Source organism: Myotis davidii, unplaced genomic scaffold (genome assembly GCF_000327345.1).
Source record: "Myotis davidii unplaced genomic scaffold, ASM32734v1 scaffold415, whole genome shotgun sequence".
NCBI lineage: Eukaryota > Metazoa > Chordata > Mammalia > Chiroptera > Vespertilionidae > Myotis > Myotis davidii.
The window spans coordinates 3722940-3748112 of NW_006287951.1; the positions used below are offsets into that span (position 1 = coordinate 3722940).

Consider the following 25173-nt stretch of genomic DNA (forward strand, 5'->3'; position numbering starts at 1 on the left):
TCCTGCCCCTTTACTTCCAAGGAAGTCCACATCTCTGAAGAAAGCAAGACCCCACCCCACCCCTAACTGGAGCCCAGGAATTGCTAGATCAGCAGATAAAACATTTTTGGCAACTGAGTTTTTTTCAGAACTATACAAATGTTGAGAAAAATCTGTTTTGTGTTTGTTTACTAAAAGGATGAAGAAAATCCATTTTTCTTTCCTGGACAAAAGATAATCACTAGGTGCACAGATTTTAAAAAATGCTTTTCATTTTTGGTACAAAGGGCAGACCTCATGATTCTGTTGCAGCTACTTTAAAAACAAGCCCCGAAACAGTTATGGATAGATTGGTTTGGAAATTGAGGCTTACTTTAAAAATCAGAAAGGAAGCAACTAAGTGGGCTTTTAAAAACAATAGCAGCAAGTCATAAAAGATCTAAGCAGTCTGTAACTCTAAACCATTGAAGGCTGTCCTGAAGATTCATAATTTCTTTCCCCAAAAGAATTATTCTCAATATGCACATTTAACACTGAAATGTAGCTGTATTTCAAGGTAAGCTTAGGAACTTCACCCTCTAAGCACAGACTTCTATGCAGCACATACTTCTATAATCGGTAAACTTAATTCACAAAATTAGCGCATAAAGGTATTAAGTGCATGGGAAGTAGACACAGTTATGTTACACTTAAAATTACTTTTGCATGGCAAAGGAGTTCTGTGTGATTATCTTTTTAAGAAAATGGAAGTCCATGTTACTTCAATTTGGCAGGGCATGAAATAAGTGATAAAACAGCAAACTGATAACTTGAGAACCATTTTTGTTTTACTGAGAATACTTTATTTGCTGGTAGAAGTTGCTAAAAATGCACAGAACAAATACCAATAGAAAATGTACTGTATTTGAATCTCCCTATTCTATATAAAATGAACGGTGTACAGCATCTGTTGGAAAAATGGCTGCATGGACATTTCTTATTTTATGCCCCCGTTATAAATAAAAATAAACCTTTTTATTCAAGAGTATATAAAATCTGGGAATCCATATCCATAGAGGGCGTGTGGTTTTGGCAGAGATGCACTGTCAGATCATCTTAGCTTGTCAATATTCTGCTCCTCCATATTTCTGTATTCCACAAGGTCAACCAAATCCAGTGAGCTCCAAAACACTCTTCGGCAATTAAAATGAGCTGCTTACTCGTAGGTTTAATAAAAATGGTTAGCTTTTAAAACATAAAAAGGCAAAATGTTAAAACGGTTTTTAAATTGTACAACAGGAAAATAAAGTTAAAAATATTTTTTTTACTCAATGCTGAGTTTTCATAAAACAGGTGTATAACAGTGTTTATCTTGACAGCTGTTTTAAAAATTTAAAATTTTTTCCTCCTTCCAGAAAAACACGTCTATCTGTATTGGGTAAGTCCAATATTAGGACACAAATGATTTTTCAGGTCAGTCTTTCTGAGGTGATATTCACCGGCATTCCCTTGGGTAAGTTACATGCTCCTCTTCTGTCACTGCACAAGGGGATTGACCTCAATCATTTGATTAAAAAACAAATCAGATCACATCAAAAGTGTTTATTCCCCATACAAGCTATCACAGTATATAGGCCTCTAGCTCTAAATAATAGAGTTCCATATTTGTAAATTTTCTTCAGACTTCAGAACATAGGCATTCCAAATCCCTAGAAAATGAGAAACACAATTATTAACTTCATACAAAAAACAAGGCCCAGAAACCATAAATAAAAAGCAGTAATAATTTAACATTTACTGAATCGTCTTCTATGATAGCTGCAGAATCGAAGAAATCTGGCCTCAGCTCAGCTCTCTCTCGCCGATTTCTTGATGGGGGCTGGAAAGAGAAGTCAAATTATTTCATTTTATTCCTGAGATACATTAAGACAACGAACTGTGATAATAAGCAGCTGGTATTTCTGATGGTACCATAAATGTACAGAACGGTTAAAGGTCAATTTTGAAAAAAAAAAAATCTGGTTTTACATGGAGCATACATTTTAAAAAAACCTGGTTTTTAATTATCCCTTATACAAGAAAAAAGACTTGCAAATTATGAATCAATCGAGTATGTAAATGCCTATAAATTTTTGGGCCTATAAACATAGAACATTCCTCCAATCATAACATAACTATAAAATGATCAAATGCCAAGTGATAAAACTGCACTAAATTCCCCAAAGCAGGTAGATGAAAAGTAGGTTACAGATTCGAGTGACATGATCTCATGGAAAAAACATAGAAAGCAGAATGTTATGGGCCCCTCAGAATGTGACTTATTTGGAGATAGGGCTTTAAAGAGTTAGGGTAAAAGGTGGTCATGGGTTCTAATCCAATACGATTTGTGTCCTTAGAAGAAGACAGAAAAGACTGCGTAAAGACAAAGGAAGATGGCTATCCACAAGTAATACAGAGAGGTCTCAGAATGAAACCAACCCCCCTGATACCTTGATCTCAGATTTCTAGCCTCCAGAACGGTGAGAAAATAAGCCACCCACTCAGTGGTATTTATGGCAACCCTAGCAAATTAATACAGAGAAAGTAGTATGATGAATTCCCATGTTCCCATCACCCAACTTAAAACTCTTGTTTCATTGAGTCATCTCAGTTTTTCTTCTCCATGTAATTTCACCTATAATTACCTTTAATATGTATCTCTAATGGGTGGAAATTTTAAAAAACATAACCACCAAGTATTATTATTCCTGACAAAGTTAATGTCTTAAAATACCTAGTCCATATTCTGCATTATTGGGTCATGTTGGAGTGCAGTATATTGTCAGTATCCGATTTAAAGTAAAAGAGGCCAGTGGTTGAGCATCATCCCATGAACCATGAACCATGAAGAGGTCACAGGTTTGATTCTGGTCAAGGCTCGATCCCCAGGAGGGGTCATGCAGAAGGCAGCCAATTGATGATGTCTCTCTCTATCCCTCTCCCTTCCTCTCTAACCAACACCTTCACATATTTTAACAAAAGAAAAATGTATTGAATTTCCTTACCAGATCAATAACCATGGTGTCTTCAAATTCTTCATTCATATCTTCTAATTGGCTCCGGGATGACATCATCACGTCTTCAAAGATGGGCTCAGCATCTTCCTCCATTAAGCCCCGACTGATAAGGAAAAAGCACAGTCGGAAAGCTGTTCTGAATCACGGACTTCGGAGTGAGTCCTGGCTCTGTCTTACATTAGGTCTCCTAACCAATGAAAGCACTTTCCAATTACAACCTAGAGACTGCACAAATTACGATATTGAACTCTAATTAAAGATCATTCAGTTCACTCAAAATTTCATCTCAACTCATTAGAAGTACAATTTAAATGCAATAACAGTAATAGTAGTTAAAATTTACTTAGCTATGTATCCATTCCCACAAAACTTTAAGTAGTTGGTATTCCTATTATCCCAAATTTACAAATGAGGAACCTGAGCACAGAGGTTTCAGAGCTTGCCCAAAGCCACATAGCTGGCAAGTAGCAGCACAGGATTGAAACAATGAACAGCTCAAGGGCCCAAGGCCTCCATTCCTGTCCTATGCTGCATGGCAGATCCTGAATTATGATTTTAACTCCTAAGACCAAACATCAGAGGATCCCAAGTCATTCCACAAAATGACCAGCATCACAGTCATGTTCTTGTGATACTGGATGTGTCACTTACACGGCATGCCTCACTCCAGTTCTCACTTTCATGTAGTTCATTCCTGTTCTGTCCTTCCGATTTAAGTCTTCTAATTTTGGCTGGCCTAACCAAGAGATCTGCATCTGAGGACTAAGAGACAGCACTATTATTCATTTTGTGGCAGAAGATAATAGAATTAGCTAATAAGTCCGAGGTTAAGAAGGCTGTAGTTGGCTGGCCTAATCCCCATGTAGGGCGAGTTAGCTGCATTTATTCCAGGGCCAAATAGAGAAAAACTCTGTCCTCCCCTATAGGTGCTTAACCGTTTGACTGCTAAGGAGCGCTATCGCGCTCTTCTTATGTTACTCCAAAAATGCGAAGAGCGCGATAGCGCTCCTGTTTTTTTTGTTTTTTTATGCCAAGACTGCGGAGAGCGTAATAATGCTGCTCCAAAACACTAGAATTTGTGCGTCCAGTGAAGCACGTTGCGTTTTCGGAGCATACGATTTTTAATTGTTCTAATAATATTACATATATCAAATCTATATTTTTTTTTCTGTTAAATGCCTGCATCATATACTCCGAAAATTATAAGGGTAAAAAGCTAACCAGGTTACAATTTGTTTCAAATATTATTGATGAAATTGAAAAGGAATGGTTCACAAACAAAAACAATGCTTATAAAAAACCTACATCATCTACACCAAGCGAAATATTTAGTCTTGAAAAGCTGCCTGGACGAAATTTGCGGTGGTGCGTGGAATGCAGCAGTAAACATGGTGGAGAAGTTAAACGTTCAAACCTAATTTGCTCTACTTGTAAAAAGGGAATTCACGCGCTTTGTATAGCAAACCACCCGTGTAAAAGATTATAAGAAATTATTTGTGTTAATTTCTTATAATCTTTTACACGGGTGGTTTGCTATACAAAGAGCCAAACGGTTAAATTATCAGCTTCATTCCCCAAATCCCTACCAAATGAGTGCATCTTAGATCCCTGTATTCAGCTGCTGTCATACGCACAAGTGTTCCTAGCTGGGCAGCCAGTCCCCTAAGGGACAGAAATGATGCTGGCCTGGTAGCTCAGAACCCTCCAGAGTTGAAAAGGAAGGGTATAATAGTTTTTTCTGTCCTTCTGAGATGTGGAGTTAGATGCATGCTGGGCCAAATTCTGCACCTGTACTCAATACTTGTATTGGCACATGAACACTTGCAATAAACATGCCTCTTGGGACTTTTACGGGATGTAAACTTTAATGATTTTTAGTAGATAAAATCTGTCGCATGAAGTTCTTTCTAAGCAGCTTTCTTTACATAATTGTGTGGGGCTACCACTTTGATAAAACCTGTAAACCTATAGCAGGGAAAAGAAGGCAGACCATAGCCAAGAAGAACTGACAAATGGTAAGGCCAGGGAAGCAAGGCGGGAAGCTGGTCATATAGCAAAACCACCTTCTAAGAATGTCCAGTTATGCAGTGGCTGACAATTATCCTTTCAGCTTTAAAGAAAACCCTCAGAGGAAAGATGTCTTATGAAAAAACCAGGATCTGGGTACTCTAACACTGCCAATTTCCATTTCCAACCAGCTAAATTTCTTGAGTTTGAGTGAGAATTCTCTTTCTTATCTATCAGAGTAAGTCACCCCAAGATGAATAGAAACACAAATGAGGAGCTAAGAGAATTTCAAAGTTGGATGGAAAAAAACATAGAAAAAGTTGTTGTTTTTTATAGTAAAATTCATGCAATCACATTTTTCAGAGCCCTGGCACTAGAAAACATTTTAATTGCTACTATGGAAAAAGGTAAGATCTTTATTTTCTCTTAGCAAAAGGGCAACTAATTCTACCACTTCTCCGAATTTATCTAACATCTTAATTCTTAATCCAAAACCGTTAAAAATGTTAAGCTTAAACAAGGTAAGTACTATTAATCAAATGGATAAAAGTAGAACAGCCTACTGATTTGACGTTCAGACTAGTAGAAGCTCTTTTGCCAAGAAAGTAACCTGCATGTCTTCTGGACAAGACCCTCAGAAGAAACAGACCTGCCCAACGAATGTGCAGACTCTAACTGAAAGTAGCATCTAGTGAAGCATCATCCATTTAAAGTTTCCGGACTTTGAGTAACTTATCTTTTCATGTAAATTATTTATCCTTTACTTGTGGTTTTGTTTTCCCAGAAACTGACCTGTAAATGGCCTGATGAATGAAAAGATTTTCTTAATTTCTTGAACAGTTACAGGTTTTATGTCAAGAAAACGAACTTTTACTACTTACTTGTGTAAGAAGTCGGGTTCAGAACCATGCTCAGACTCAGGCTCCTGAATCTGCTCTCCCATGGGCCGGCTGTTCTCCCGCAGGACAGTGGAAGTGAGCTGTGGTGCTGGCAGAGGTCCAGGAGTCTGAATCATGGTGTCAGTCCTGTTTAGCCATGTATTATCCAGGCTCTCATCTGTAAAATTCCAGTTAAGAATGTCCTGGGTGAAGTGAACTCTGGTAGAAGTTATAGCACAGACTTGAACATGGCTCTGGAGGTAGACTGCCTAGTTTGAATCTCAGTTATACTACTCACTGTGTGATTTTGTATAAGTTGTTAAACTTCCACAAATTCAGGTTTCTCATATACAAAATGGGCATGCTTGGTAAAGACTTAATGAAATAATAACTTCAGGAAGAACCCACTTTTCTTAAAGAGATCCTCCTACTCTTAAATATTCTGCACTGGGAACACTTCTTGCAAAGCTTTCTTATCATTACACCAAACAGATGAAACTCTGCTTCCTAAGGGTATTTGGCATGTAACCTTAGTCACCTGGTAAGTTTCAAATTGACAAAGCAAGTTTCTTTTTTGCAATTTAACAATTACCAAATTAAGGTTATCTGGTCTATATATATATGTTTCTCTTAGTCCTAAAGATAATCATACTGACAGCTCCATTATTTAAATTCTCTATGCCTTAGTTTCTTCTGTGTAAAATCTGGATAATAGTGTTGAACTCAAAGTTGATTTATAAAAAAAATTTATACAGTATTTACTATGTGCCAGAGACTTACCTAAGTGCTTTACAAATATTAGTCAAATGAATGATTAAGTGATGTAACCCACATAAAACACATTCCTGGTACATAGCAAGGATTTGATGTATGTTGATTTATATGAATAGTACATCTACGAAAAGCTATGAATAGGGAAAAATGTATTTTATATCTATACATCTACCTACCTATCTGGATAAGGCTGCTCTAGACATTTTCAAAAGGAAATGACTGGAGTAATCTTTAACCCTTTTCGGTCCAACCTTGAGGCTGACTCGACAGACCACGTGCTAGGAGCAGGTCCAACGTCGAGCAATAAGAACATTAAAAAGTTCAACATTCAATCCCGTCAGTTAATTTGGATCAGAGTGTTTGAATTCCAAAAATAACATTGGACCGCAAAAGGTTAAAGAAAAGTTCAGGATCCTACAGTATAAAGCAGAGTTTTGTACTTTCATTCACTGGACCCCAAAGATTTTAAGTCCCATAGCTGAACCTTGAAAGGAAATCTTAAACTTTAATTCTGTTTAAAACATACAGCCAGCCTAGTTTACTGACTGATGCTAGATAAGAGGCCTTACTATATGATGATGACAGCAGCTAACATTTATTGAAGAACTATGTGCCATGCACTGAGCTAAATACGTATGTGTACTAAGTGTTTTATTTGGAGTACCTCATTTCATATTCACAATAGCTAACAGGATAGGTACTCTGATCGTCCTTCATTTGATTGGTGATTGGGGTTTAGAGAGGTTAAGTAACATGCTAAAAGGTCACATAGCTAAAAAATGAGAAAGCCAGGTTTGAATTCTAGGACTCTGATTTTAGAGTCACTAGTCAGTACTGCCTCCCCAATTATGAAAGTTTATTAAATTCTAATTTTGCCACAGATTTTAACAAAGTCTTTGATGAATCACTATTTTTTAGGCAGCAGAGGTTATCAGCGGTTCTCAACCTGTGGGTCGTGATCCCTTTGGCGGTCGAACGACCCTTTCACAGGGGTCGCCTTAAGACCATCCTGCATATCAGATATTTACATTACGATTCATAACAGTAGCAACATTACAGTTATGAAGTAGCAATGAAAATAATTTTATGGTTGGGTCACAACATGAGGAACTGTATTTAAAGGGCCAGAAGGTTGAGAACCACTGGGTTAGATGCTTAGAATATAGGATTCAGATCACGGTCCTCCTTTCTTGGTTTGGAGAAAATTTCCTAGAATCTTTATTTGAGGAAATAAGCATTTAACTTTGAATTTTCTCTTAGTTTAACAATAATGCTTTGTTCTAATAAAGCAATTTCTTTTTAGTCTTTTGGTTATAAGAGTATCAACTATTGCTCACATTTTCATCATAATTCAATGCCCCAATCACCAGTTCATGAGTTTTGTAAAACCAGATTTGGCCATCACCATTTTAATATACAAAAATAAATGATCCACCCAAGTGGTAGAAATGGAAAGCTGTTCTGATATATTTAATTTGCTGCAGAGGTCTATCCTTAACTTACCAGAATTTCTCCTATACTAGTATGAATTCTGACAGAATAACAACATTCTCATTACGTTATTTTTAATGTATTAGAGGACTCTTGTTTGGGATTAATTTTTAAACTACCCTAACTATGTCCTTTTTTTCTCTGTGCCTACCTTCCTCTGTATCCATTTTTTTCAACTTCTTTTGTCCCACTTTGTCTATTCCAACCTTTTTGCCTGAATCTCTGTGTATCAAATATACAAGGAAATAATGTGCTCAACAGTATCACCTTGCTTCAGCAGATTTGCTACTTTATATCAGAAAAGTGATTTGCCTCATAGTTTAAAGGCAACTTACCTTCTACTCGTTTCTTATGAAGGGGGGGTCGTCCTTTCTTACTCCTTACTGAGGAGGTTTTGCTACTGCTACTTCCACTGTTCACAGACATTCTATCATCTTCGCCTCCAGTGACTAATGAATTTCTATAGGAGATGAGAGGAAGCCACACATCTTCCCTCCTTTCCATCATCTGCTCCGTAAGGAATTTTTCTAGGTATGAGTGACTAGAAACACAATAGAAAGAAGCAGGGTCATATTTTCATAACTGGAGGCTCTGAAGAATCCCTAAGGACACACTTTTAACAGTGGTTACCTTTGGAAAGAGAGGGACTGAGAATATAAGGTTTTGCTTCATATATTCCTGGAATACTTTAATCAAGTGAATGTATAACTAAGGGTGTGTGTGTGTGTGTGTTTATATGTCTGGTCCTTCCCATATTTCTTCCTTTGTTTTAAAATACCAATGTTCAAAAAAAATCCTGAGAAGTTTGGCTCAAAAAAGGTTAATTAAAATTTAATATTTTTTCCATCACTGTTTATTCCCTCTATGCCCTCTTCCACTTTCCTTAGCCCCACAATCACCACACTGTTGCTCATGTCCATGAGTTCTATTTTTTGAGGAGAAAAAACCCAAACTCACAAACACACACTGAATTTTCTTTTAAATGTTCAAACTAAGGCAGGAGTTCTGGAATGGTGGAGTGAGGAGCTTTGCATACACATGCTTTCCCCAGCAAAAGCACCTTTTAACTGGTGAAAATGATAAAAGATAATTATTTAAGTTCTTTAGAAATTGTCCTAAGGGCACATAGCAAATGGAAGACACATTTAAGAAAATCTACTAAATCTCAGTTTTACTAACTTTCCTAACTCTCAGTGAGAGGTGGCAGCATTTGAACCGCATCCTGCACTATTCCCTTGCCCCTCTCCACCACCACAGCTCTGTGTTACTGGAGCTTCTTACATGGGTAAGAAGATGGGGCTCCCTTTCTCTCTGTTTAGAGCTGCCCTGGAACAAGCAGGCCATCCATTTGTTGTAGAAGCTGTGGTCTGGACAGCAGCTAGGAGCAAATGACCCCACCTCTACCCTACAAATAGCCAACTCCAGCCCACTCTACTCATCCTGTTCCGCCTAAGGGTGGAAGAGAAAAAACAAAAAATCCTGAGAAACACACGTAAAGTTCACAGTCCAGAGGCAAAGCTCACTAAAAGGCTGAGACCTACCCATAAGACTACAGAATGCTTCCCCTCCCCCCAACATCTCATTACCACATTACTAAATGCCTATTTACAGCAGTTCACTTTACCCAGTACATTATGTCCAGCTATCAAGAACAAATTGTAAGACATACCAAAAGTTAAAAAAAACAATTGGAAGAAGCGGAGCAAGATCAGAACCAGACAGGGCAAAAAGGCTATAATTTTCAGGCTGGGAATAAACAACTAAGATTCATATGCTAAGGACTCTAACGAAAAAAGGGTAAGGAGAGACTATCTGAGCTAGAGGATATCTCAACAGAACCCTTAAAAACTAAAAAGCGAAGAACAAAGATAACTACCTACCCCCATAATATCCTAGGGCTGTAGTACAACTGTGAAACATAACGTATGCATAATGGGAATATCATAAGGAGAAGAGAGAAAGGAGGAACGGAAGACATATTTGAAACTGACAAAATAAGAGACATCAATCCATAGTCCTGGCCCGTTAGTCAACCAGTAAATGCATAAGTGGAACAACAAATCAATGTCTGTCTCTCTAAAAAAGGTAGCAAACCACAGATCCAGGAAACTCAATCCCAAGCAGGAAAAATGCCAAAAGAACTACATCTAGACATGTCATTTTCAAACTACAGAAAATTAAAAAGCCAGCGGGAAAAAAGTACCTTAGCTACAGAAAAACAAAAATAAAAATTATATTCAACCTCTCCTCAGAAACCATGTAAGCAAGAGTGAAATATTTAAAATGTTAAGAGAAAAAACCCACCAGCCTAAAGTCTGTCTTGCAAAATTATTCTTCAAAAGTGAAGGGGAAATAAAGACTTTCTCAGACAAAAATTGATAGACTCTGTTGCCAGTAGATTTGCTTTGCAAGAAATGTTAAAAGATGCTCTTTAGTAGAGAAGGAAAATAATATAGGTCAGAAACTTGAATCTACAAGAAGGAGGAAGAAATGAAGGTACAATAAAAACTTATTTTCTGCCCTGGCCTGTGGGGCTACAGCTTAGGCCTATGCCAGAAGGGTTGCGGATTCTATCCTAGGCCCTATCCCAGGCTCAGTCTGGGCGCATGCAGGAGGCTACCAATTTATGTCTCTCTCTCCTCTCTCCCCGGCCCCTTCTCCCTCCCTCTCACTCTCTAAAAATCAATGGAAAAATGTCCTCAGCCCTAGCCAGTTCAGCTCAGTGGATAGTGTCAGCCTGAGGACTGAAGGGTCCTGGGTTCGATTCTGATTAAGGGCACATGCCCAGGTTGTGGGCTCGGTCCCCAGTAGGAGGCATGTAGGAGGCAGCCAATCAATGATTCTCTTTCATCATTGATGTTTCTATCTCTCTGTCCCTCTGAGATCACTAAAATAAATAAATATATAAATATATATATACACACACATACACACACATACATACACACACAAAGAAAAAATATCCTCAGGTGAGTATTAACCAAAAACCAAAAAACTTACTTTCCTTATTCTTAATCTAACAAATACTAGTAAGTTTGTTCAAAATAATACCAACAATGTGTTTAATTATGTTATGTTGTATACAAATGAAATGAATGAGAGCAATGATCCAAGGGATGGGAGGGATGAACCGTATTATTTTCATACTATCTGTGAAGTAGACTTAGATTAGCTATAAATGTATATTGCAAACTCTAGGGCAGCCACTTAGAAAGTATCAATATGCTAAGAAAGGAGAGTAAATAGAATCATAAAATGTTCAAATAAAACCACAAAAGACAGAAAAAAAAGAGTGGAAGACCAAACAAACAAACAAACAACAGGAGCAAAGAACAAGGGAAACAACAATAGTAAGGCATATGGTAGAAGTTAATCCAATTATATGAATATCAATGGTCTAAATGCACCAAGTAAAAGACAGATTGTCAGAGTGGGCTAAAGAACAAGACCCAAATATAGGTTGTCTACAGAAACTCACTTTAAACAGAGAAACATCACTTGACCGAAGTGGCTCAGTGGTTGAGCATCGACCTATGAACCAGGAGGTCACTGTTTGATTCCTGGTCAGAGCACATGCCCAGGTTGCTTGACCCGCAGTGGGGTGTACAGGGGGCAGCCAACCAATGATTCATCATTGATGTTTCTATCTCTCTCTCCCTTTCCCTCTGAAATCAATAAAAATATTTAAAAAATAAAAACATATTTGATTAAAAGTATAGATGGAGAAAGATAGCATGCTAATACTAAAGAAAACAGGAATAGCCATATTAATTTCAGAGCAGACTTCAAAGCAAGGAAAAGTTATCAGGAGTAAAGAAGGGCACTACATACAGATAAAAGGATCAGTTCTCCAAGAAGACATAATCCTCCTCGTGTTTGTGCCTAATAACAGAATATCAAACTATGAGGGAAAAAATAAATAGAATTGCAAAGAGGAATAGATGGATCTACTATCAGAATTGGAGAGTTCAACACCCCTTATTAGACATGGACAGATTCAGCAGGCAGAAAATCAGTAAGGACATAGTTAAACTCAACTACACCATCCATTACCTCCACATACTTGATATTTATAGACTACTTTATCCAACATTAACAGAATACGCATTATCCTCATGCTCACCTGGACTATTCACCAAAATATATCACACTGTGGGCCATAAAACACACTTTAACAAATTTAGAAGTATAGAAATCATACAATGTCTGCTCTCAGACCACAATGGAATTAAACTGAAAACCAACATTAGAAAGATAGCTGGATAAATCCCCAAATATGTAGAGATTAAGTAACACACTTCTAAATAACACATAGGTCAAAGCAATCACAAGGAATTTTAAAATATTTTGAAATAAAAAGAAAATGCAACTTAACCAAATTTGTGAGATGTAGTGAAAGCAGTATTTAGAGGTAAATTTATAGCAGTGAATGTACACATTAGAAAAAAGAGATCTAAAATAAGTTTCCACCATAGGAAACTAAAAATAAAGTCAAATTAAATCCAATATGGGAGAAAAGAACAAAAATGAGAGATGAATCAGAGAAAATTGGCAAAATCAAAAGCTTAGTCCCTTGAAAATTAATAAGCCTCTAGCTAAGAAAGAGAGGACCCAAATTACTAATAACAGAAATGAAAGAGAATATATCACTACACAGAATCTATGGACATTAAAAGGAAAATAAAGGAATACTATAAACAACTATATACCCACAACTTTGACAATCTAGATGAAAGAGATCAATTCCTTGAAACACACAATTTGCCAAAACTGACACAAGAAATAGACAATCTGAGTAGGCCTACGTCTATTAATAGATTCAATAATTAATAATTCTCCAAAACAGAAAACACAAGGCTCAACTAGTTCCACTGGTGAATTCAACCAAAATATTTAAGGAAGAAAATATACCTAATTCCCTACAATCTCTTTTGGAGGACAGAGAGAGAATACTTTTTAACTCACTTTATGAGGCTAGCATTACCCTAATACCAAAATCAGACAAAGATGTCACAAGAAAACTAGAGATTAATATCGTCATGAACATAAATGCAAAAATCCTCAATAAAATATTAGTAAGTAGAATCCAACAATGTACTGAAAGAATCATATACATATTATAGAAATGTACACCTGAAACCTATATAATTTTATTAACCAATGCCACCCCAATAAATTAAGTAAAAAATAAAGATGGTTTAAGCTAAGTCCTAATGTACAATTAATTTTTTTTTATATACACCATGACCAAGTGGGATGTAACCCAGGTATACAAGGCTAGTTCAACATTCTAAAATTAATGCAATCTGTCACGTCAATAGGATAAAAAAAATCAAATGATCGTACCAATACATATAGAAAAGGCATTTGACAAAACACCCATTCATGACAGAAACTGTCAGTAAATAAACAAGGAACAGAGGGAAATGTCCTCAACCTAATAATGAACATTTATATAAAAAAAAACTGTAGCCCTGACTGGTTTGGCTCAGTGGATAGAGCGTCCGCCTGTGGACTAAAAGGTCCCAGGTTCGATTCTAGTCAAAGGCATGTACCTTGGTTGCGGGCACATCCCCAGTAGGGGGTGTTTCTGACTCTCTCTCTCTCTCCCTTCCTCTCTGTAAGAAATCAATAAAATATATATATTTTAAAAAAACTATAAGTAACATTACACTTAATGCAGAGAAACTTGGAACTTTCCTACTAAATCAGTATAAGGCAGGAATGTTCCCTCTTGCCACTCCCCTTTTCAACATTGTACTGGAAATTCTAGTTAATGCAATAAGACAAGATAAAGAAATATAAAGTATAATAGTCTGGAAAGGCAGAAATCAAACTATCCTTGATCACAGATTACATGATGAAAACCCTATATGGAAAATCCTAAAGAACTGACAAATTGCTGGAACTAATAAACAAGGTCACAGGATACAAATTTAATATACAAAAGTCAATTGCTTTCATCTATATTAGCAATGAACAAGTGGAATTTGAAATTAAAAACACAATGCTATTTACCTTACCACCCCCCAAAATAATTACTAAAGTATAAATATAACAAAATACATACAAGAGGAAAACTACAAAACACTAATAAATGAAATAACTAAATAAATGAAAAATACTCCATGTTCAAGGGTAGGAAGATTCAATACTGTTAAGAAGTTAGTTCTTCTAACTTGATCCACAGATTCTAAACAGTTTTCATCAAAATCTCAGCAAGTTTTTGTGTGGATAATAATAAACTGATTCTAAGGTTTATATGGAAAGGCAAAACACCCAAAGTAGCCAACACGCTATTGAAGGTGAAGAACAAAGTGCAGGACTGACACCAACCAACTGAAAGACTTATTACAAAGCTACTAGTGGCCTGGTGCACGGATTTGTGCACATTGAAAGGAAATTAATTAGAAGAAAGATTTGTGTGGTAATTACGTTACTGCAAAAAATTACATGTCAAAATAGTATATATAATACAGTATTATAAAATTAAAATACAAAATATTTTAATATCACATTCGCCCTTTCTCTATAATAGAAGTGTGTGAGTCAATATTTTTAGATTTCCAGTGCATGTCATATGTACCAGTTGGTTGGTTGGATGGTCAGGTATATGTATGGTCAGTCACTTAGCCTTTTATATATATAGTTAGTATCACCATTTTGCAATATACATGCATATCAAATCATCACACTGGACACCTTAAACCTATACAATATTATATGTCTAATATATCTCAATAAGGTTGGGGAAAAAAGCTACAGTAGTGAAGACTGTGGTACTGGAGAATGAATAGACTCATAAATCAATGGAACAGAAGAGAGCTCAGAAAGAGACAAACATATAGTTATCTGATCTTTGACAAAGGAGCAAAGGTAGTAAAATTGAGCAAGATAGTATCTATAATAAACGGTGCCATCCATAACAACTTGGATATCCATAAGCAAAAATTAGTCTAAACATAGACCTTAAATATTTCATTAAAATTAACTCTAAATTGATCACAAACTGAAATATAAAACACAAAATATAAAACTTCTAGAAAATCACATAGGAGAAAATCTAGATGGCCTTGCCTATGGTGAGGACTTTTTGGATATGAACTTTTAATAAAGGCAAGATCCCTGCAAAAAATAAGTGATAAGCTGGAGTTCATTAAAATTTAAAAACTTCTGTTTTGCAATAGGTACTGTCGAGCAGACAATCACAGGCTGGAAAAACATATCTGCAACGTATCTACAAAGGACTACAATCTAAAATACAAAGAATTATTAAAACTCAATAAGAAAACTATCTGCTTAAAGAATGGGCAAAACACCTGAACAGACACCTCACCAAAGAAAACATACAGATGGCAAGTAAGCAGATGAAAAGATGTTCCATATCATGTCATCAGGGAAATGCAAATTAAAACAAGATACTAATACACACCTATTAGAATGGTCAAAATCAAGAACTTATTAACAAACGCTGGCAGGAAAGCAAAATGGTACATCCATTTTTGGAAGACAGTTTTGCAGTTACTCACAAAACAAAACATACTCTTACCATGCAATCCAACAATTGCACTTCTTGGTTTTTACCCAAAGGAGTTGAGAACTGATACTCGCATAAAAACTTGCAATAGCTTTATTCATGCTGCCAAAACTTGAAAGCAACCAAGATGTCCTTCAGTAAGGAAATAGAAAAATAAACTGTGGCACATCCAGACAATGGAATATTATTCAATGATGAAACAAAATGAGCTATCAAGCCATGAAAAGATGAGGAGGAACTTAAAATGCATATTACTAAGTGAAAGAAGCTTATGTGAAAAGGCTACATACTGTATGATTCCAAATATATGACTTTCTGAGAAACTATGGAAACTAAGCAATCTGTGGTTGCCACGGATTGAGGGTAAAGGAGGAAAGATGAATAGGCAGAGCACAGGATTTTTAGGGAAGTAAAAACACTGTGTGTGATACCATAATGATGGATATATGTCATTATACATTTGTATAAACCCACAGAATGTACAACACTGAATAAACTAATGAACTATGGGTGATTATAATGTGTCAAGGTAGGTACAAGTGTACCACTCAGGTGATGGATTTTGGATAACAGGTGACTATGCATGTGTGAGGGGAATTCTCTGTAACCTCAATTTTGCTGAGCCCAAAACTGCTCTAAAGAAAATAAATAAATAAATCACATGCTTGCTTTCTTGTTAGCCTAGCAGACTGTGTAAACCCAAGCCTGCCCTTCTCAGGAGAAATCAAAGAGGGAAATTCCAAACTGCAAATCCCCTGGCTGACAATGGGGTAAAGTAAAATGCTGAATTATGATAGCAACCTTCAAGCCACACACACATATCCAACAGTAAAAGGTAAAAATCTAACTGGCTAAGGAGGTTTAAACATAACTTTTTATTAATAAGAGGTTTATACTCACGTAGGGTGATCCTTGGGTTCCCAAGCCAAATGATAAAAAGTAAGGGGAAAAAAGATTTGAGTAGGGACAGCAGAGACTGCACACTAGAAAGGCAACATACTTCACAGAGTTTGTTGTCCAAGTCTAAATGAATAAACAATGACATCAATCTCGGGGAGGTGTGGGCAGAAAATCAGTATTCTGAATAGCTACCTGCCCTGGCCAGTTTGGCTCAACCTGCGGACTGAAGGATCCCGGGTTCCAGTCCAGTCTAAGGCATGTACCTCAGTTGCAGGCTCCTCCCCAGCCCAGGCTCTGGTTGGGTTACGTGCAGGAGGCAACCAATCAATGTGTTTCTCTCATAATTGACATTTCTTGCTATCTTTCCCTCTCCCTTATACTCTCTCTAAAAATCAATAGAAATATATCCTTGGGTGCGGATTTTTTTTAAATATATTTTATTGATTTTTTACAGAGAGGAAGGGAGATAGTTAGAAACATCGATGAGAGAGAAACATCGATCAGCTGCCTCCTGCACATCTCCTACTGGGGATGTGCCCGCAACCCAGGTACATGCCCTTGACTGGAATCGAACCCGGGACCTTTTAGTCCGCAGGCCGACGCTCTATCCACTGAGCCAAACCGGTTTCGGCCTTGGGTGAGGATTTAAAAAAAATAGCTACCTTAGAAAAAAAGAACAAAAAAAGAATAGCTACCTTATTGCACAATTATCATATATACATTACTTGAAATGTTCAGATTTCAACAATAAATTGAGACAAGCAAAAAATTGGGAAATGTATAGCAAAAACAAGAAAACAAGCAAGCAATTGAAATTTGGTCCACAAAAATTGCAAAGCAATCATTATAAATATGTTCAAAGAATTAAAGAAAACCATGTCTAACTGAAAGCATGACACTATCTTTTATTTAATAGAGAATAGGAATAAAAAGATAGAAATGATTTAAAAAACAAAATGGAAGTTCTATAGTTTGAAAATACATTAACAAAAATTTAAAATTCACTAGAGGCTCAAAAGATTTCAACTGGCAAAAGAATTAGTTAACATGAAGATATATTTATAGAGATTATGATCTGAAGAACAGAGAGAAAAAAGAATGAAGAAAAATGAGTGCAGCCTGAGAAAAATGTGGGATATCAGATACAATGGAGGCCAGAAGGCAGTGGGATAACATAGTCAGTGTGAGGAAAATAAAAAACTATCATATAAGAATCTTATATCTAGCAAGACTATATTTCAAAGTTTAAGATGAAATAAAAGCACTGTCAGATGAACAAAAGATGAGAGAATTTTTTGCTGGCCAACCTACCTTACAAGAAATACCAAAGGAAATTCTTTAAGAATTACCAGAGAATAAGCTGAATTTACAAGAATAAAAAACCAAAGAGTGCTGAAAGGTAATTAGTAGGTATTTATAAAAGACAATATAATTGCATATTTACCTACTATTTAGTCTTTTAACTGATTTAAAAAGCATTTACATAAAATAATGTGTGTCACTGTATTGTTGTGCCAGTAACACAGAAATGTAATATATTTGACAAGAAACACAAAAAGAAGGGGCAGGAGCAAAGATATATATATTAAAGGGAATCCAAGGGAATGATGCCAGATGATATTTCAAATTTATAGGAAGAAAATGAAGAGAACCAATAATGGTAAATAAGAAGTTTAATAGTGCTATTTATTTATTTTTTAACTTTTAATAAATTTTATTGATTTTTTACAGAGAGGAAGGGAGAGGGATAGAGAGTTAGAAACATCGATGAGAGAGAAACATCAATCAGCTGCCTCCTGCACACCTCCTACTGGGGATGTGCCCGCAACCAAAGTACATGCCCTTGACCGGAATTGAACCTGGGACCTTTCAGTCTGCAGGCCGACGCTCTATCCACTGAGCCAAACTGGTTAGGGCAATACTGCTATTTCAATGTCATATGATTATATCAAGCTTTAATTATAACAATGTATTGTTGGGTTTGTAATATTTAGATGCAGTATGTAGAACAATAGCACAAAAAGAGGGGAAGTAGAGCTATATAGGAGCAAAGTTTTTATATTCCCTTTGAATAAATATGAAGTAAAATTTGAAAAGTGAATATATTACTGGAAAAAAATAACTAAAACAGTATAATTAAAGATTTTTGAAGGAATTAAATGTTACACTAGAAACCAATGTAAAAGAAGGCAATAAAGGAGCAAAAAACATAAAGAAAACAAAGTATAATGGATTGGATAAATTAATCAAACAAAAACATGATCCAACTATATGCTGTCTGCAAGAAACACACTTTAGATTTAAAGACAAAAAGGTAGAAAGTGAAAGTATGAAAAGAAAAAAGGTATACCATGCAAACATTAACTAAAATAGAGCTGGAGTAATTACACTAGTATCAGATAAAAGAGACTTTAAGACAAAAATTACTAGAGACAGAAAAGGACATCCTATATAATAAAAGGGCAATAATATGCAAATTGACTGAACGACTGGTCGCTATGATGCGCACTGACCACCAGGGGGCAGACGCTCAACGCAGGAGCTGCCCCCTGGTGGTCAGTGCATTCCCACAGGGGAGTGCTGCTCAGCCACAAGCTGGGCTGATGGCTGGTGAGCGCAGCGGTGGTTGCGGGGACCTCTTCTGCCTCTGCAGGAGCGCTAAGGATATCCAACTGTGGGAGCAGGCCTAAGCGGGCAGTCGGACATCCCCCGAGGGCTCCCGGACTGCTAAAGGGCGCAGGCGGGGCTGAGGGACTGCCCCCCCACCCCCCGAGTGCACGAATGTCGTGCCCCCGGCCTCTGGTTTTATAATAAGTAACAGTCAATCCATCAAGAAGACGTAACAATTATAAACATGTATATACCTAACAACAGAGCCCCAAAATACATGAAGCAAAAACTGACAAATGAAAGGAGAAACAATAATTCAATTATAACAGCTATAGACTTCAATACTCCACTTTTAATAATGGATAGAACAACTAGACAAAAGATCAATGAGGAGATAGAAGACTTGAGCAACACTATAAAATCAATAAGCCAACTGGACCTAAGAAACATCTATATATAGAACAAAACTCCACTCAACAACAGCAGGAGAATATAGATTCTCTTCAAGTATACATCAAACATGCTCCAGAATAGACTATATATTGGCTCATAAACAAGCCTTGATAATTAAAGGATTAAAATCTCACAAATATGTGGACATTATAAATAAAATACTCCTGAATAGCCAACAGATTAAAGAAGAAATCACAGGGCAATGAGAAAATACTTTGAGATAAATGAAAACAAAAATGCAAAATACCAAAATTTACAAGCTGCAGCTAAAGTAGTGCTCCTAGGGAAATTTATACCCGTAAATGCCTTTATTAAAAAAGTGTTCAAACCAACCCACCCCACCAATACCCAATACCACTCATTCTCTATCATATTATTCTATTTCAGTGCCTGAAACTCTCATTGTATGTTTATGTTATGCCTCTCCTCATTAGAACATAAACTTTCTGAAGGCAGAAACTTTGTATTGTACACTGCCTGGCCATATTAGAGCAATAGTTATAGAACAGTACCTGACTATATTAGGGGCTTAATAAATATTTTCTGACTAACATCTTACTTAGATCTATCACTTACATTTAGATAAGCTTTAGCTGTCAATCCAAATTTCTGTTTATTTAGCATATTATTACTGACTCATCTTCCTATCAATTTATAGAATTTGGGATCCATTACAGAATCACTCTTTTAAATTTTCTAGTTTTAAGTAAAACTTATCCCACCAACATTTTTTGAAAATAGCATATTGTTTCTTTTAAATTTTATTATAAAAAATACAAAATATAAAAAAAGCAATCTTCTTAAAACAAGTCAAATAAAAACTAAAACTAAAATAAATAATACAATATACAATGGCTAGGCCAATGTTCATATATTTTTGAACTGCAGAGTAAGAAATCATTCCCACTTGCTTAATATACCTTACAAATTCTAGATACTGAAAGGTGTGAAACAACAACTACACAAAAGCTTGAAAGAATACTATAGTTCCTTAAAACAATCAGAGCCTAAGTTATCAATAGTAATTATATCTATATAATAAAGTTTATTCACACAATAAACATTTAAAATTAAATGGTATCATGATAAAAGCCACTTCCCCCACAATGTGGAACTTACACAGTCTTTTTGTCCTGTCGAAGAAGTTTAGAAGAAAATTCACTTAGTACTTCCAGGAAAGCCAGATTAGGAGGTGGATACTCTTGTCCTTTCTGATTTTGGTATTTAAAGGCAAATTCTATGCCATCCCTAAAATAAAAGAAAATATCTAGTTTTTCCAGATAGCTAGTGTAGTTCTCTCAATGGGATAGAGTTTTAAAAACAGTTGGGAAGGCTGCAAAATCATCACTAAAGATAGTAAAATCTTACAAATTCAATGATAAAATGTTACCCATGTGAGATATTTGCATAATATTAAACTTTATTTTTTTTTACAGTAAAAAAACTATAAATTGTGAAAATTAAAAGCACCCTAGCCAGTTTGGCTCAGTGGACTAAAGGGTCTCAGGTTCGATTCAGGTCAAGGGCACATGCCCAGTTGTGGGGTCAATCCCCAGTAGGGGGCATTCAGGAGGCAGCCGATCAGTGATTCTCTCTCATCATTGATGTTTCTATCTTTTTCTCCCTCTCTCTTCCTCTCTGAAATCAATAAAAATATATATTAAAAAAATTTAAAAGCCACAAAGTTAATTCCTATGTGTATTTTTAGGGGTAACAGAATACCATGGAAAGATAGTCAGAAAATTTGTTTATTAGAATTGGTTGTGGTACCAGGAAGCTCTGAGTTTTTGCAAAGTAAAGTTTTGTCATTCAGTTTTCAGTTATGAATTGAGGCTGACCAAATCAGTACTACACAGTGTTTTTAAACCCATGTTCCCATATTTTCTCACTGATAGACCAGATAAATATATTTTGTTAAACTTTACTTTCTATACTTCATAAGATGAAAAATGGGTAGTTTTAGTTTTTTTTCCCAAATTAAAAATGGCCTCCTAGTTGAGAATGATGACACCAGACAATCTCTAAAGTTTATATAACTTAAAAAACCTGTTCATTTGTCACTTTAAAAATGGGTCAAGTAACAGCTATCTTAGTTAAATTCCAGTAAACCAGAATCTGTATAATAGAATGTTACAGATTATTTAGGTCACTCACTTGTGAAGTGTGGCAACTGCTTCTCGTGTCTTGATTTGGTCCAGTCCAAATGTAAGGGCAAAGCGACGTGCCAATTCTTTAATGCCACTGACATGGGCAGATGTCCTATCTAGATTGGGACCTTGCTCTTGAACAAGTTCATTAAACAACTGGTAGAAAGAAAAAAGGAAGAAACCTACAGTTAAAAAGTATTTATTTATTGTATTTATTGTTAGAATAGGTAATATAATATAAAAATATTTCAGAGGCATATGGTAAAATAGTCATATTTTAAGTATAGTCATACTGTTCTCCTTTCCTAAGTCATCTACTATTAACTAGTTTCGTAAGAACATTTTCATGTTAGTTATGTGATTAAATGAAACAGGAATTTATTTCTTTTGAACAAAAAAGTGGGTTGGGAAATGAAATGTTTATATACACTACATATTCATAAACATCTATATGTTCTTTTTGTTGTCATTTTCACAGGAATGACAATGTATACAATAAAGGTTGAGAACTTTGTTTTTTCACTTATATATCTTAGACAAGAACATTGTGCAAAAGACCACTTGTATATATGGGGCTATCCCCCCCCCCAATAACAAAATATACAGAAGAGTTCTTAAGCGGGGTGGAGGGCTTTTATAAATTATATATACATTACATATATGTGTCAAAATAACAACAAAAACAAAACCTCAGAGCACTAACGATCACACTCCCTTTCACCTCCTCAGCAGTTTTGCTCCTGTGCTTATTTGCTTTTCCTTCCTGCATCATTAACTATTCTCTCTACTAGATGCATGCCCTATCTTCACTTTAAAGTTTACATTTAAAATAATACAGCCCTGGCCGGTGTGGCTCTGCTGGTTGGAGTGAGGATAAAAGTAAATAAATAAAATAAATACAAAGAATATATTTCATTATATAAAATTCAAAGAACATCGAAGTAAAAATTTCACTCCCTCCCTTTCTCCCACTAAATATCATTCTTCTCTCCAAAGGTAATCAGTATTCAAGTTCAGAAGTTTTCTAGGCCAGTTTAGAAATATTGATATATTTCATATACAAAGTTTTTATTTTTACATAAATGGCTCCATACTACATATTTTGTCCTAAAACTTGCTATTTTTCATTTAATGTTTTGTCTTAAAAATCTTTTAGCTACTTGAGATAATCAGTTTATTTAACCATTCCTCTATTGATGGACACTGAGACTATTTCCAATTTTTCCATATTACAGAAACTGCTGCAATGAAACGTTTTTTACATATATATCTTGTGCACACCTGCATGTAACTATGTAGATACCTAATAACAAAACATTGATTTTAAAAAGAATATACATCTTGAATTTTGAAATATACTATAAAATTATATTACAAGAAGACAAGAGCAATTTCTTTCATAAGGGATCTTTTTGGCCTCATCTTTTTCAATTATAGGTATTATTAATCATTTCAATTCATGCCAATCTGATCAGGTGTGATAAATATCTCATTTTACTTTGTATTTCACAAATGATTAATGAAGTAATGCCTCTTTTTATATGTTAACTGGTTTTTAAGATTTCCTCTTCTGAAAAGTGGCTTTTCATATCCTTTGCTCACTATCCTAGGGGGTGTATTTATCTTTCTTACTGATTGTAACGTATGATTAAAAATACTTGCACCCAATCTTATTTGTTTATTAACTTTGTTCATAGTGCTGGTTGATGATTAATCTATTTAAAATTATACATATCATCAATTTTTACTTTGTGGCTTCTTTCTTCAGTAAGGACTTCTCCACTCAAGGATATAAAAATATCCTCTTTCATTTACTTATAAACTTTTAATTTTTAACATTTATATAATAATCCAACTAGAAGTTATTTTGGGTACATATTAGGTAGGGCTATAAATAACTATTTCCCCAAAGATATATTCAATTGCCCCATTATCATTTAATGAAAAAGCCCAATCCTTTCCCACTGATTTGAAATGAGACCTTCATATCATAGACTAAATATATACACACAATCTCTATACTAATTTACTAGGCAATTAGGAATCTTACTTATACAATAATATATGTGACATATTTCTTTTTAATGATTACTTTTTAAATATTCAATTTGGCATTTCATCTGGTTTAACAGTAGATCACCTAATGATTTCATCTATTTGAAATATTGGATTATCTTCCAAAAGAAAAGACATGTAACACATGTCTTTGTACCAGAAAATATCCATAGTAATATACTGATATAATGACTCAATTTAAATGAGGTAAGATACCTAGCACATATGAAACGCAAGGAAGTGCTCAATATAATAATTCCACTTCTTATCTCTTTCAATTTCAAATTTCTTACCTGCTGTAAACTGAGAATGAGGGTCTTGGCACATTGAATTTTATCAATCTGCCTGGTTTTACTCAGTGTTTCCTTAATAATATCACCATAGTCATTGTAATACTGTGAAGAAAAGAAAGAAATCATTGTTTTAAAATTATTGAAATTTCACAAGATAGAGAATGGGTTGGTGAAAAAAAATAGGTGAGTACAGAGGTATTTAATTTCTTAATCATAAACACAATGAGAATTTAAAGATTTTGTCTCAAGGTAAAGGAATACACATTTGATATTTAAGATTGTGAAATCCTACTACTAATAAAACTAAAAAGTTGATAATTCCAAGAGAAGAGAAGTCATATAGGGTAAACAGAATTCCTCATTGTTTTAACATAGACTCAAAAGACACTATTAAAAGGTAACAAATTGAGGAATAGACTTTGGTAGAAACTTCCTTAAGAACTAAAATGAAAAGTTAAAATTGCTTACCTCGGGGAAGTGGGCCTAAATAAGGGGGAAAGGTAGAGTAGGTAACAAACTTAACTTTTCATTTAATACTCTGTGTACTAGCTTATTTATCTCCCTAACATGTCAATATTTTATTATCTACACTGATAAAAGAGAAACATGGTAATTGGCGTACGACCGCTACCCTTCCCATTGGCTAATCCCCCTGTCACTCACAGAGTAGGGCCGAGATATGCAAATTAACTGGCAGCCAAGATGGTGGCCAGCAGCCAGACAGCTGATGCGAACAGGGAGGCTTGCTTGCTTCAGTGAAAGAGGACTCCAACGTTCCCCGCCTGACTTGCCGGCCTCTCAGCTGCAACTCTAAGCAACTATGTTGCGAATAAAGAAGCTAAAAAAAAACCCAGAAACCTGCTTTACTCAGCGGAGCTTTAGCCAGCCGGACCGCAACATTGTATCAAATACAGAGGGTAAACAAAGGCCAGAAACCTGTTTTCAGCAGCCGAGGCCTCAGAACTAAAGCTGGCCCAGAATAAAAAAAAAGAAAAAAGAAAAAAAGGATAGGTG

At 35.5% G+C, this 25173-nt stretch overlaps 1 protein-coding gene across 9 annotated transcripts in view; it reads right to left on the minus strand.

The window, feature by feature from the left end:
• Positions 1-25173, minus strand: part of STAG1 (stromal antigen 1) — a 336264-nt gene that overhangs the window by 366 nt on the left and 310725 nt on the right. For 8 of the 9 annotated variants that reach the window (XM_006759812.2, XM_015561382.1, XM_015561386.1 and 5 more), the window contains 9 exons: positions 24160-24261; positions 21819-21967; positions 20784-20912; positions 8500-8705; positions 5903-6077; positions 3666-3776; positions 3003-3117; positions 1757-1837; positions 1-1667 (listed from right to left, as the gene is read on the minus strand). The exon at positions 1-1667 is cut by the window's left edge and continues 366 nt beyond it. In XM_006759812.2, coding sequence (XP_006759875.1) covers positions 1644-1667; positions 1757-1837; positions 3003-3117; positions 3666-3776; positions 5903-6077; positions 8500-8705; positions 20784-20912; positions 21819-21967; positions 24160-24261 — 1092 coding nt within the window. In that variant the 3' untranslated portion in view covers positions 1-1643. The remainder of the gene's footprint in view (positions 1668-1756; positions 1838-3002; positions 3118-3665; positions 3777-5902; positions 6078-8499; positions 8706-20783; positions 20913-21818; positions 21968-24159; positions 24262-25173) is intronic. The other variant, XM_006759813.2, reaches the window with a different exon arrangement.